Source organism: Nicotiana tomentosiformis, chromosome 6, assembly GCF_000390325.3.
Source record: "Nicotiana tomentosiformis chromosome 6, ASM39032v3, whole genome shotgun sequence".
NCBI lineage: Eukaryota > Viridiplantae > Streptophyta > Magnoliopsida > Solanales > Solanaceae > Nicotiana > Nicotiana tomentosiformis.
In genome coordinates this window covers 10,262,800-10,278,852 of record NC_090817.1, presented here as the reverse complement: position 1 = coordinate 10,278,852, position 16,053 = coordinate 10,262,800, and the positions used below count along the sequence as shown (strand labels likewise).

General features: G+C 35.9%; 1 protein-coding gene across 1 annotated transcript; it reads right to left on the bottom strand.

The window, feature by feature from the left end:
- Positions 1 to 6,218: 6,218 nt before the first annotated feature.
- On the bottom strand, positions 6,219 to 8,421 carry LOC138893556 (uncharacterized). The gene is made up of 5 exons (XM_070178182.1): positions 7,809 to 8,421; positions 7,561 to 7,602; positions 7,166 to 7,398; positions 6,784 to 7,061; positions 6,219 to 6,729 (listed from the first exon to the last, which is right to left on the bottom strand). The coding sequence occupies exons 1-5, from the start codon at positions 8,419 to 8,421 to the stop codon at positions 6,219 to 6,221; spliced, it is 1,677 nt and encodes a 558-aa protein (XP_070034283.1).
- Positions 8,422 to 16,053: the final 7,632 nt, after the last annotated feature.

The following is a 16,053-nucleotide window of genomic DNA, read 5'->3' as shown; positions in this document are numbered from 1 at the left end:
CCAAACAATATTAATAGCATGATTAAGTAATTTAGCTCTTTATATTTTAATTTGCTAAATTAAGTTATAGAGCTTAATTGAACATTCACACTCCAAAAAAAAAACATGCCTTAGCTTTGTTTCACTTTATCTATCTTTTGTTTGTATTTAATCGGATTATCTTGGAAAAGGTTGACAACAACATTAATTTGATTGTGGCAGCTACTAGTTATAATATAAAGTACAAGTTGGAAATTTGAGCACCAAACGAATCGGTGCATTATAAGGATCATGAATATTGTTCCTATAATGCCAATAATTAAAAGTAAATAATGTTTTCTCAACCAATATAAGTTATTCTAAGATCACAATAATTAAAATTGAGAAAGTTTATTTAGAGATTCTTCCAAATATAAATGATTATATAGCAACTGCGCAAGTATTTAGTGAAGATATGGAATATATCTTCATAGCATTTGATTTTTGACTAAATAATTTAGCCCTCAAATTAATAATAGCTAATGATTAATTTTCTCTAGAGTCTCAACGATTCTCCACCAAAAAACAGTTGGTAAAACATAGAATTAGGATATTGGGCATTATTTTAAAAATGCACAGCAGTTCAATCATTGTTTTTGCACAAAAAACTTAATGACATTTGAATAACTAATTGAACAAATTTCCTTAGTAGTACAAGAACTATACTTATAAGAAGACGTTTGTACTCAAGTACTAATCCTTAATTTCTTATACCTTAAGTTTAGGGGTCTAATTATATTATCTTAAACTTAAAGATCTAATTGGCATTCGAATAATTCATAGAGTGGCCACGAATACCATATTACCATAATTGTGGCGGCATTAAATAAATACTACAATTGAAAAAAAAAAGAATTGCTGAAGTTTAAAAACAATTTATTGGTATTATATATAATAATAATCTCCACATAAAATTCAACATTAACTTATTACAACATTTGATTGCTAATTTTGTTTTCCTCATAAAACGAACCGTCATGATAGCAAAGCGTATCAAACTGAATATTCAACAAAATAATTCATATATTGTAATGTTATTATTACTAATCTTTACATTACTTATCCTTGCATTATAATCGTGAATTATAAATACCATAAATAGAACTATCCTTGTTCAAGGAGAATTAATTGCTACCCTTCGCCAAATATTAATATTTACATTCTTAAATTCTCGTCGACCAAATAACATGAAAGATCATTCCATTATATGACATAATATATTTTTTTTCAGAAATTGTTTTCAAGATTTTTGCTCTTGTTTTGTATATATTGATGAGTTCTGAAATTGACGATAATTTGCAGAGGAAAAGGACATGAAATTGAAGTCTCCTTTGGTCTTTAGTTATAGCCTTATAGGTCCCATAACAGTTTGGCAAAGGTTGTCACCAAACTTTTTTTCTTAACTAGTCTTGGAACTGAAATCCTTTTTTTTTTCTTCTTCTTTCAGTTTGGCCGTTAGATATTTAACGGAAAAGTTTATGACGTGTCATTTGTGTGCAAGCTCAGATTATCCGAATTTTTTGACGGCTGTTAAGCGGCGGCTCTATCAATAATTCTAAATCAATTATATGAAGAAAATAAAATGATAAATCGGTGCACTAAACTCTTGTTATTATTCTTGGGTTTTGGAAATGGCCTGAACATATAAGTCTTATGCATACAATCTTATTTTTATCGTTAAATTGTATTCGCGACTTGAACTCGTTACTTTATGATCACAATAACGATAATTTTTATTGTTGCGCTAAAATTTAGGGGCGTATACACCGCCAAAATTCCAAGGGCATATACACCTTGCTTATGTGGTGTCACGAGTCGTCGAAATCTTTTACTAGATATGCATAAAATATTAAAAATATTAGAGATAGAATAGAAAATGACATCGCTTATAACTTAAATAATTTATATATTTATGAAAATTTCTGGGTAAGCCGCTGCAAAACTCCTTTCCCATTATATGATCAGAATAATTAGCGATTATTATTTTTTGGTTAATATTAGGACATCATGACATCAGCACTTTAGTCTATGTCTAGTGACTTAGGCACAGCTATTTTGCAACAATAAGATTTGTTTTGTCATAATGAAACCATAGAGACTTTTTTGTTCAATCTCTTACCAAATCTTGCTAATTAAGACCCTTTACCACCAACCATATATACTAGCTTTATGCTAATCATTCACAGTTGTTATTTACCATTTTTTTCCTATTTACAACTGTTATTTGATAATGACATTGTCACTTTGCTACCTTACTATATTTCTTAATGCATCTCTTTTATAGTGCATTTGTTAGTTTAGTTTGTACGTATTTTGCTTATTTCAGTAAGCAAAATACTGATATCTTTCAGTAACACAGGCGGTAGTCATAGTGATCAGAGGCGGACGTACGTAGAATTCTAAATTTATGGATTATTACGTAAATCTCAAATTAATATACAATAATAACTGGATTAACGGATTGAATTCCAAGCAAAATATTCTTATACATTTAATGATTTTTTCATTAAAAATACCGGATCTAGACAAAAGTTACTAGGTTCACGGGAACCCGTAGCTAATGCACTATATTTGCTCCTAATAGTGATCCTCATATTTAACTACTTTGACCATTTTCGAGCACCTATATCTTTTTCGGAGCGTTCATCATTTAAACATAGACATCTAAAAATAAATTACCTAATATTTTTTTGTTCGTTGAAATTTGAATACAACAACATATCCAGTATTATTCCACACCGTGAGGTCTGGGGAGGATAGTGTATACGCAAATCTTACGTCTACTTTGTGAGGATAAAGAGACTATTTCCAATAGTCCGTCGAAATTTGAATATTCAAGCATAATTTTCGGTCATTTTATTTTGCAGGAATTTGAATGCACTTTTTCTTTTCTCTTCTATTTCTCTTTATCACCCTTTTCTAATTTTTCCCCCCAATCTTTTGTCCCTTTGGACCCATCCAGTTGTCTTTGGAAGATGACCTATCATTTTGCAGCATAATGTTTGTGTAGGAACCCCCCCCCCCCCCCCCCCCCAAAAAAAACCCACCCCACACACAGAACCACTCCCAAAACAAAAGCCCCACACTCTAGCCCAAACTTGAGTATTGACAGGTCCATTGGGCTGGGGTCCAAGGACTATTTTGTCTTTTTATATTTCAGATTTGGGCAGGCAAACAACTTCCTGGTATCCCACTCAATTATGGTTGTTGTATTGACACGTTATCAAGCTATATATATATATTCACACACATAATCAATGATAAATTTATCTCTGTATGACCTATAAGTCACGGGTTCGAATCGTGAAAACAACCATTAATGCTTGCATTATGATATGCTGCCTACATCATACATCTTAGGATACGATCCTTCTCGGACCCTGCACATACGTAATGCGTTGTGCACCTGACTGCACAGAGACACGATCAACTAGTATGTTATCTTGATGGCAGTTAAATAAGTTTAGTGTGATTTGACTCACAATGCTACCTAGGCTAGCATATATTCTCCCATTAAAATTTCTGTGAAGTATATAGTTTGATTCAGCATAGAATTAAAAAAAGAGAGGAAGATCTCTAGATGTAAGTTTAAGTGTATAGCGAGGGACATATCCTACGTTTGTAATGTTATAGCATTACGTGGAATTAGAACGGCTTTACAAAAGCTTTTGTTTTAATGAAAAAAAGTTAGTTGTCAAAAAATATATTTGTGCGACTACAAGTTGCTTTAGTGGTGAACACCTTCCACTTCCAATCAAGAGATTGTAAGTTAGAGTCACCCCAAAAACAAGGTGGAGAGTTCTTGGAGGGAGGGAGCCGATGGTCTATCGGAAACATCCTCTCTACCCTAGGGTAAGGGTAAGGTCTGCGTACACACTACACTCCCTAAACCCCACTAATGAGGTTATATTGGATTGTTGTTGTTGTACAAAAATTTCTTATTAAGAATAATTTTTTTTTTGTTGTTGCTAGAAAGCTGAATATATCTGTCATTTGTGGAATTTGGCAATGCTCCGAGTTTCCTTTCATTAGATTTTTGTTTTGGTCCACTAGAGCATCTCATTTTTAAATGAAGAGAAAAATTCAGCTAGTGCATGTGAAAAACATTTACGAAGGAAAATATTATATTAAGTAGTCCACAGTGTTAAATTGAGTCCCTGTATGAGTTACTAAAAAACTTGGTTATTTACTGTATTTCTTAAACGTGAAGTAAAATAAGTAGTAAAGTAAAAACAACGATTTTTACGTGAAAATTCACCCGGCTCAAAAGGTGCAAAAACCACAACCTACTATGTAGGCTTTTCAACTCCACTAGAACAATAAGCCAAAATGTATCAATTACAAGATGGTAATTCAATACTCTCTAGTACTCCTACTACGACTATTTGATTTACAAGTTACTCTAACTTGTAAAGCAAACACTCACTCCAACTCACTAGTTATTTTTGACACTTGATTACAACTCGATTTCCTAAAATATATTCACTAGACTGACTCAAGAAGAACACAATACTGGTACTCGACTAGAGTGAACAGAATGTAGTTCTTCAGTTGATGTGTAAAAGGATAATCTCATAAGTCCAAAATAGATAGTATTTAAACGTCTGGACTTCAAGATCTTCTAGGAGTCCTATGCATAGTCAGCTTCTTGTTTGATAGAACGCTTACTGTTCCAAGGACTCCACAAGTTTTGGGACTCTTGTCTCTCACTGAATTATTCGTATCTTCTTGGGCAACAACCCTTATCACATATAGCATCCTTCTTCCACCAAATTCGGACCTGGATAACTTTGAAATAAAGTTGTTATCTTGCACATATGTACAATCATCAATCAGAGGAGCTAGTACTTTGCCCCGAGGAGCTGGTTCTTAGAACAATGAAGCAGCTTCGTTGAGGACCCGAGTTTTCAAATATTGCATCTAAACAAAACTTTGTTAATCATCAAAATCTCAATACTCAACAAATTTTCCCTTTTTAATGATGACAAACTTTGTCCATACTAGAACAGGTAATCACATCAAGACAAATTTATTCACCATCTTCACCACCATAGACAGACATATTCATCACCCCCAACTTTATCTTCCCTAGGGACTTGTCTTAAACCATTAGAACAAAATAAACTAAACATACTGCAAGCTACTCAAACTAAAATTAGAAAAAAATAAATTAAAGCATCACTGGGATAGCAAAGGAAACTAAGGACATTGGGAAGGAACAGGTTCATAGGTGAGAGGTAGATGGGGTCAATGCTTTCACAAGAGTGGCAATCTGTTGGGCATGAGCTTCCCTATCTCTTCTGAGCTCTTCCCTAAGTTGCCTGGTTTTATTTCTCAGCTCATCATTGTCTTCACGAAGCTTGGCATTCTCTTCAACAGTCAACCCCAACCTCTTACTGAGCTCTGCTGCCCTGCAGCTTCCAGGTAGAATAGCAGATCCTGAGGATCCCCTAGCCTTGATCTCCTCATAGCCACACTGCTTGAGGGTAACAACATCCAAAATATAATTGTGATTTCCATACTTAAGCTCAGGCAAGGCAATGTTGAGCTTGTCAAATAACTCAGTCAACATGACGCCATAAGGCATAACATGCTTAGGCTTGAAAGTGTATGCATCTCTTGCCATATGCTGAATCATTAGGCTAGGGATATTGATAGGTCTACCAGTGTCAAGCAGTTCCATTATATCCATGTCCAATGGGGTAGCTTCATGCCTTCTGTTAGACCTCTGGAAATGAATCATATCAGTCTTGTACACCTTCTGGGGAGCATCTAGCTCAAACTTTTGGAAAATTTTTCTTGTGACCACAATTTTAGTATTAACATCATTGTCTATAGATGGCCATTTTTTCTTCCAGTAATTGTCAAATCCTAAAGAAGAAATATTCAGAAGCATCCCCAGCTCCTCAATATCAAACTCCATTTCAAACCCCCTTACATTACTTTTGACTATCTTTTTATCAAATTGAAATTTTGCATAGAACTCCACCACAACATGAACACATACAAGGGGGGAAAGCTTTGACAAACATGTGTTTCCATCCATGTAGCTCAAGTTTTTCAACCAGTTGAGCTATCCCCTTTCTGTTCCCGAACTCAGTGAGTCTATCAACCACAACTGGCACATTCTTTCTCTTCTTTCCTCTACTGGCCCTTGCAAATGGGGTAGCAGTTTTTGTAGCTTTGGCAACCTTTCTCTTTTATGTAGAGAACATTTCTGGAAAAACAGACTTAAACTCATCTTCTCCATCCAACTCAACCATAGATTCCACAATTAAAACTTTCTTCCTTGGCTTCTTGGCACTTCTGAACTCCTTAATGATTTGTTTATCAACAACCTTTCTTTCACTCCTTGTAAGAGGAGTCTTGGCAAGAGGAGCCACTTCTTTACTTGTTGGGACTGCAGACTCTGTTGCTTTCACAGGAGTCTTCCTGGGTTTCTTCCCTACCTCATACAGGGGCAAGTCATTTTCAATACTGCTGACCTCTTTATCTCCAGTGAAAGGTGTTAACAAGGGCCCGAATTCTTTAGTCCTTTTCTCTCCACTTGCTTCTTCTGAAGGGGCTATGACAGTGTTCCCAATGGTCATAGAGCCTTTAGATTTCTCACTCATATTCTCATTCTCTTCCTCACTTTCTTCATCTACTCTTTCACTTTCACTTGCCTTTTCTTGAGCCTCACCTTCATTCTCAGAATTGCCCTCTTCTTCACTATTATTTTATTTTTCTGCAGAATCATTCACTTGTTCACCTATCCTATCATACATCTCACTCTCATTATCTTCTCCAGAATCTCCCTCATTCTCACTCTTTTCCTCTTCATTAGCTATGTCCTGAGTAGTATTTTCCTCATGACCGCCCACAACTCCTTCTTCCTTTTCTCCCCCATTATCATCCTCATCCTCCATCCAACTGAATGAAAGACCATCATATGCCTCCTTTTGCGCTGGTTCTTTACTCCCTTTTCCCTCAACCACAGGCACCACAATAGTGGTATCTACCTCTTTCTCCAGATTGTCTACACTTTTTTCTATAGTGAGTTCCTCCACTTATGATTTATCACTTGTGGCCTGGGTGGAAGAGTGTATACGGGTGTAACATCTATAGCGGATACCATAACATCTAATTTTCAAGGAGGGAGTTGTACCTGACTTGTAGTGATTGGCATTGATTCCCCATGAACCATAGCTTCCTTGACCACTGTGTCTACTTGAGTAGTAGCATCAGAAACTACCTTGACATTCTTGACAGATTTTCTTGGAGTAGCCTTGACCTTAGTTGACTTAGAGGTATTTTTCGCAGCAGGCACATATGCATAGTTGGAAGAGATAAGGTGACCGAATTTGAGTTCTAACGGGACTCTTATAACGGTTACTTTGACTGTTATGATTTTAGGAGCAATTAAACTCTAATTGCTCTAGGATTCTCCCTTACTCTTTGACTAGAAGACAACTAGAAGTGAAGCTAACAAGATTAGAAGTCTGAGCATAGCCATAATTTAGGATATAAAGTCCGAGTGAATTAAGACAAGATGACACATACCTGAATCGAAGAACCAACTCCTTAGTAACTCCTTACTTGAATCTGCAATAAAGCTTCAACACTTCACATTAGTATCATGCAATATAGTTATCATCCATATTTTCTAAGCAGCTGTGTGTGCTTAATACAAGCACGAGTCTGAATCAAGCACATTGTACTTGACTATCTACATCTAATTATACTTTTTAGCCAATCATTAGGGTTCAACTAGTTGGAAGTATTGATTAGACCTAGTTCTAGTCTGTTACTTTCAAAGTGATCCCTACTCAGAGCTTTAGTAAAAATATCTTCAATTTGATCTTCAGTTTTACAAAAGATAATGGAGATATTCCCCTTTTCAACATTGTCTCTGAGAAAGTGGTATCTAATGTCAATGTACTTGGTTCTCTTGTGTTGACATGGGTTTGTAGCAATATTTACATCACTAGTGTTATCACATAAAATGAAAATGCAATCAACAAAAATACCATAGTCCCTTAGCTGTTGTCTTATCCATAATAACTGAGCACAACAGGATGCTGCTGCCATATATTCAGTCTCAGCTGTGGATAAGGCCACTGAGTTTTGCTTCTTTGTTCCCCAAGACACCAGACAAGAACCTAGAAAATGAGCTGTTCCTGAAGTGCTTTTTATGTCAACATGAAAACCTGCATAGTCAACATCAACATAACCAACTAGATCAAAGCTATACCCTCTGGGATACCATATGCATATGTCAAGGGTCCCCTTGAGATATCTGAGTGTCATCTTGACAACCATCAAGTGAGATTCCTTGGGATTTGCCTGAAATCTTGCACACAGTCCCACATTGAATATAATGTCAGGCCTGCTTGCTGTGAGGTACAACAATGACCAAATCATTCCTCAATATAGTTTCTGTTCAACACTTTCCCCTTCTTCATCAAGGTCCAGTTTTGATGCAATGGCAATGAGAGTGTCAATGGACTTAGAGGAGTCCATGTTGAATTTCTTCAACAGTTCTTTGATGTATTTCTGTTGATGTATCATGGTTCCAGTAGGTGTTTGCTTGATTTGCAACCCCAAGAAGAAGTTCAGTTCACCCATCATGCTCATCTCAAAATCATTTCCCATCATCTCAGCAAATTCCTTGCACATTGCTTCATTAGTAGCCCCAAAGATAATATCATCCACATACACTTGCATAATCAGAATATGCTTGCCTTTGCTCCTTAGAAACAGAGTGTTTGTCATGACCTAAAACCACATAACCAGCACTCGGTACTCTATCCGACCCGAGTGAACCATACCATAAATTAATACTCATCTATATGCCTAATAGTCGAATGCGAAAGCCTCTTCAAATATAATCATTTTAAGGAATAACAAATCATGAATAATGTCTTTAAGTAAATATTTTCATTTAGAAGAAAACATCATGAAGATAAAAGAAAATTTCATTCATACATGCCATATGAGCAACCATAGGATTATAACCCAAAAATGAATACTACTATTGTCTATGGAATCTCTATGACACGGAATGAAATAGTCAACCAAGACATAACCCGGTGGCTCAAAAGAATAATAATACAACAAAGTCCTCCACGAGTACAAGTGTGGAGTCTCACCAAAAAATATAGAGCTATCCTAACCACGCGACCCAAGCTGCTCAGATCCAGTCCCTAAAAACATAAATGAAAATGTGGCCGAAAGGACTAAGCTCCATATGCCTAGTACGAATCATGAACCGCTTCCCAAAAGATAGGACAAGACTTAAGAAGATATAAGATATGCAATAACAATTGATATAAGAAAGAAGCATTTATATCAATTAACAACTTAGAAAATATAATAAAATAATAAGGTAAAACATATTTCAAAGTCTTCCTTTAGCATTAATCTTTACAAAATCATGTTAGATTTTTTATTTACCGGGAGCACTATACCATCACCGATACAGAAGAAAGTCAACTAGGTTATGTACCTAGCGAAAAGTATCATATACCCTACTTGCTCAGGTCGTCTCATTGTTATGCCACACGAATTGACTCAACCATGCTAATTAAATAGCACAATAGTACCCCCTCATGGGAAGTACTCTACCGTAGTTGCCAACCATAAGGTAGGTTCTACGCCTACACCGACACGTGTAGTTTCATGACCTAATAAGAAAAAGTATCCAAGGTCAATATCGGTGAACTTAAGTAACTACCAAAATATTTACATTTATCAATGATAATGTTCATAGCCAAATCAACTATTTGAGAATAGCTAAATCTAAGATATTTTACAACTCATGTATTTTCATTTCAAAAATACAACAAGTGCTATTCCTCCTTCATTTAGTTTTAAAATTAAAATAAAACATTTCAAGAAAATAATATTCATAAGATTTAAATATTTTATGATGCAAGAAGCAGTACAATCCCAACTCGCTCGTCCCCACAAGCTAGGACTCACATTTAGAATTTTTATTTAATCACGTTTCGATATGAGTTTGGAGAAAAGCTCTGAGGGTAGTAAGTTTCAACGCACCTCAAATTGCTTCCAACCTTATCCCAAATAATCCAATAATTCCAAGGAGTCACAATCTACATATACAAACTCACATAATTCAATAACGCGTCATAACAATACCAACTAAGCCAACTAAGTATCTAACACTTAAGTCCAATTTTATAAGTTTAGCAAAAATGACCATTTCATCATTTGAAGGTCAAACCTTGAATTTTAACTCCAAATCCTTAATTAAACATATCATGGTATCTAATTGTTCCATTATTATCTCAAAATGATACCGTTCAGGTAAGACCCAACACTATTCATCATCCCTACCAACCAACTCTTCAATTTCAAGACTAGTTTCTAGGGTTTCATGAATAGATATTTCAAATACAAATCTATCTTCATAAGTAAGCTCTACTACGTTCATGGAGTATAATTTATAAGTTTGGAGTGAAGAGACTACCTCTTTGTCAAACCCAAAATTTTTTAAGATTTGAGTTCTTGAAGTGTCCTTGAGATTATCTTCAAAAAACTATGAATTCCATGATGTTGGAGGGTCAAAAGATGTAATAAATGAACCAAATCTACCAAAGAAAGGCATTTAATTCTTACCTTGAAGATGTATTAATGGTAGAGAGCTCTCCCTCCTATCTAAACCTTCAATACTTGGACCAAAATTATATAACCTTCTCTCTCCCGAATTATTTATAAGAGCTTTAGATGTGGGTTTTAAATTTCGGATGCTAAGTTGTACGCCTTCGCTACATTTCACTGCCTCATAATGGGCTCCAACTTATTTTGGACGTGATGGAGATACGACACATCAAGTGTAGCGTCCATACTGAAGCAACATTTTGATATTCAACTTTGTTCATTTCATTTCTCAACTTAACATGTTTGCTTTTGTCATCCATAATTAATTCCCTTGTTCCCTTGTTTCCTTCTTCTAATTTAGTTACTGGCAACTTTTTGCCAAACCTCTCTTTCCATCTTATTCCAAATATAATTGCCCCATCATTATTCTTGAAGATTAATATTTTCCAAACACTTATCCCATTATACAAAAATTTATATCCAAGTGTTAATGATAACTTCTAAATTTCTCTTAATCCAACATTAAACCTTTGATAGAATAATTATCCCCAAGTGTTCCAATGACGTATTCTATTCAAGAAATATCACGTAACCCGGGTTGAACTAAATCGTATTCTTAAGCTCGAAATTAGTAGGAATTAATTAAAAAGAATTTACGGGGCTTTACAATGTTGTCCACCTTTCCTCTTACAAAGTTGTTGGTTAAGAGGAATTTTGAGAGTCTTTTATACCAAGCTCTTGGAGCCTGTTTCAGTCCATACAAAGCTTTATCTAACTTGAACACATAATCAGAAAATTCTTCACTTTCAAACCAGGAGGTTGTTTGACAAACACTTTCTCTTTCAGATAACCATTTAAGAAGGCACTCTTTACATCCATTTGGTACAAGGTGAACTCCATGTGTGCAGCAAAGGCTATAAACATTCTTATAGCTTCCATTCTAGCTACAGGTGCAAACGTCTCATCATAGTCAATGCCCTCCTCTTGATTGTATCCCTAAACCACCAGCCTGACCTTGTTCCTTGTGATATTTCCTTGTTCATCCAGCTTGTTTTTGAACACCCATCTGGTACCTATGACAGTTTTGTTCTTGGGTCTTTGTACCAAGTTCTAGACCTTGCTTCTTTCAAACTAATTTTGATCATCTTGCATGGATATAATCTAACATGGATCCTTTAGAGCTTCTTTGATGGTCTTAAGTTCAATCTGTGAGAGAAATGTTGTGAGTGTACACAGATTTCTCATAGATGACCTGGTTTGCACTCCTGCATTTAGATTAGAGATGATGTTCTCAAGAGGACGTGAACTTTAATGTTTCCATGGACTTATCTATATACTAAGAGAAGATTCTTCCAAGGAGTGACCCAAAGGAACAGGTTTAATAGATATGGCTTCATCAGTCTGGTTAGCAGTCAGAGTAGTTCTCTCTTCTTCTTGTTCCTCATGATCACTGTCAATTTCCTTGTAGTCTCCGGATCCATCTTCAGATTGAGGTTCAGAATCCTTAGGTTCTTCATCACTAGTGAGTCCTATGACATAGTCTTCATCCTGCAGACCTTTCTTAGCTAAATTGTTAGATTAATCAAAGATAATATGAATATTTTCTTCTACACACATAGTTTTTTTATTAAAAACTTTATAGTCCTTACTATGTGGAGAGTAACCCAAGAAAATTCCCTCATCACTTCTGTCATCAAACTTACCTAGAGCTTCTTTACCATTATTATGCGTAAAACATTTGCACCCAAATGCTCTCAGGTAAGTGATGTTGGGTTTTCTCCCTCGAAGCAACTCATAGGGAGTTTTCTCAAGAATGGGTCTGACCATGCATCTGTTCAGCAGACCAGGCAATATTAACTGCCTCATCCCATAAACTCTTAGGACACTAGCAATCAACATGGTTCTCCCTATGTCTTCTAGGGATCTATTCTTTCTTTCTACAACCCCATTTTGTTGTGGAGTTCTAGGTGCAAAGAATTTATGATCAATACCATGTGAGTTACAGGACTCAATGAATTTGGAATTTTCAAACTCAGTTCCATGGTTTGTTCTTATACTTAATACATTGCACCCCAATTTCTGTTGAATAATTCTGAAAAATACACAGAAAATATCAAAGGTTTCATCTTTAGATCCCAAAAATAGAGTCCATGTATACCTGGAGAAGTCATCTACAATCACAAAAATATATATCTTACCTCCTCCGCTCCTTGCTCTCATTGGTCCACATAGTTCCATGTGAAGGAGTTCCAGAGGTTTGGAGGTGATGACAACCTTTTTGGACTTAAAATGTGACCTTACATTTTTCCTCTAACACAAGCATCACATACCTTGTCTGAGGAGAACTCAACTTTTGGTAGACCAAGGACCAAGTCCTTTGTTGCTAACTTGTTGAGTTGAGAAAGACTGGCATGACCCAGTCTTCTATGCCATAGTAGTGGATCATCTTTCACTACACTTAAGCATGTGTGCTTACTCTGGGGAAGTGACATAATAGATATCTTGTAAACATTGTTATGTCTCTTATCTTTTAACACAACTTCGTCAGTATCAAGCTTAGTGACAGTATGAATTTTGGAATTGAATTTTACTTCATTTCCTTTGTCACACATTTGAAAGATGCTAAGAAGATTATGTTTAAGGCTTACCACATAATACACATCTTCCATATCATGAGGGAGTGACTTACCAACCTTTCCAATACCTGTTATCTGGCCTTTTTCCCATTTCCAAATGACACACTCCCTCCTTGGAAGGTTGTCAGTGAGAGGAAGTTTTTTTTTTCTCCAGTCATATGTCTTGATCATCCACTGTCTAGATACCAGTCTTGATTGTTCCCTCTCACTTTAGCCTGCACCAAAAATTACAAGTTAGTCTTGGAAAACCAGACAAGGTTGGGTCCCTCTTTGTTTGAAAAAGGATGAATCAGATATCTTCTTACCTAGAAGGGAAGAGGATTATAAGCTAGTTTTTTATTAACCTTAATCCACTTAATATGGACAAGAGGCTTGGCTTTTGACTCCTCTTCCTTATTCACATTTTTAGCAATACCAAAGGTGTTTGTAAACTGGGCATGAATTAAGACAGGACATGTGTCTCTAAAGTGTCCTACCTTTCCATAATGAGTGCATATTTTATTATCAGAAATTTCTACATACTTTGGATCAAACTTGGGAAGAGGTTTTCTGTAGCCAATTCCTAATTTGTTAGAGCTACAGTTTTCATTCAGCCAATTCAAGGCATTAGAAGATCTATGCCATTTGCTTAGTCTAGATAGTTCATAATTAGTCTTTTCTAAATTTTCTTGCAGGACTTTATTTCTACATTCAGCATCACAAAAATTATCTTTAGCCCCTTTTAATTTTTTTTTAAGCTTATCCTGCAGATCACTCATTTTTTCCTCACCATGTATATCATGGGACTTCTCATTCTTATAAGTAAGCATAAAAACCTGGTTCTTAAGGTCTTTGACCTGTCTCTCTAGATTATCTTTGTCAGATTCAAGCTCTTTGAGATCAAGTTTGACACATGAAAGATTGCTTATTAACTGATCATTTCCAGCACTCATTTTATCCATTTCACTCATCATGGTCATAATTGTGGCCTTCAATTGTTTTTAGACATACTATAAATGTTTTCTTTCAATTTAGAGATACTTACCTAGTTTGTTTCAAATTCAGTTTCTGAATCACTCATGGCCATCATTCCGATCACTTCTTCTTTTGTTTGGGTTTCTTCAATTGCCATCAGTGCCACTTCGATGTTTTCATCTCCAAAGTTAGCTTCCAAGGTCCTCCATATATCATGGTCAGAGATGCAAGATGACACTTTGTAGATAATGTTTCTGGACAAGCTTATGTAAAGAAGACCCTTTGCTTTAGCATTTTTGTGGACTAGCTGGCGACCTTCATCCTCGTATTCCTCTTCTCTCTTGTTGAACTTGCTACCTTCCATTTTGGCAGGGAGAATTGGTCCATGACTAAAAATTACCCATAGGTCAAAGTCAGTGGCCTGAAGGAATATTTCCATACGTAGCTTCCATTTATCATAGTGGTGTCCATCAAACAAAGGAGGTCTTCCAATGTGCATTTCAAGATGTACTGGAGGCTCTGTCTCCACTGCCTAGTATTCATCAATTACATCATAGAGACTTATAGCCTCATCTCCTTTTCTTCCTCATTTTCACTTTCACTGTCCTCATATGCTGCAAAGAAGGCCTGCTTCATTGCTTCAGTGAATCCTTTACCTAGGATTTTTCCTTTGTTGGAACTCTTTTCTCTCATCTTCTCTCGTTTCTCCTTTTCAGCTCGTTTTTTCTTCCACTCAATTTCCCACATTGGGCAGTCCTTGACCATGTGATCTAGCTTGGTACACTTGTATCACCCATCATAATTAGCTTTGTCAATCTGCATAGGCTTACCACTGGTCTCTCTCTTAAATACACTTTTAGAGTTCTTCATGAACCTCTTGAACTTAACAAACATTGCTAGGTCAGGATCATCATTGTTAAATTCATCTTCCTCAGACTCTTTAAGAACCAAGGCCTTATACCTCTTTGGTTATTCCTTGCGCAATTTTATCTTTCTCATTTTATGAGTTTTTAAGTTTCCAACCAACTCATCAAGTGAGATTTTGTCCAGCTCCTTGGCTTCCTGGATCGCTGTGACTTTTGATTCCCATGAAGTTGGAAGGATCCTTAGAACTATGCTGACCAACTCTCCTGAGGTAAACACCTTTCCAAGTGATTTTAGTTCATTAGTTATTATGGAAAACCTAGTCATCATCTCCTGGATGAGCTCAGACTCCTTCATGGAGAAGAGCTCATAGTTTCTCATAAGTAGTTCTATCCTTGATCTTTTCACTTGGTTTGTTCCTTCATGAGCAGTTCGAAGTGCATCCCATATCTGTTTTGCATTAGAGCATGCAAAAATTCTGTTGTACTCATCAGGACCAAGTCCACAGATAAAGAGTTTTTTAGCTTTTGCATTCTTCTCCATCATTCTGATATCTGCTGCCACAAATTCATAGGGGGTCCTTAAGAGCTGTTTCATTTTGTGCATTTTGCTTAGTATGAATCAATGGACCTTGGTTCACTATGGTCCATAGTTCATAGTCTTCAGTTGTCATAAAGTCTTCCATTCTTGCTTTTCACCATCTGTAATATTTTCCATTGAACAAGGGTAGTCTGGTAGTTAATTGTTGATAAGTGGGGATTTTGACTACTTATTAGTGCCTTTTAGCTTTTGTTTTAGTCTAAAAGCATTGAATTGTATTCCTGAAACTAATGAATTGTGCAAAATTGTAGGAATGCTAGAAGTTGGACTCCCAAGATGAAATCCAGCTCAAAGAGGAGTAGTCCAAGCACAAGGAAATAAAAGGGCACAAAAGCATACAATGTGCTGTCTACAGAAGCAATTGCGGACAATAGAATTC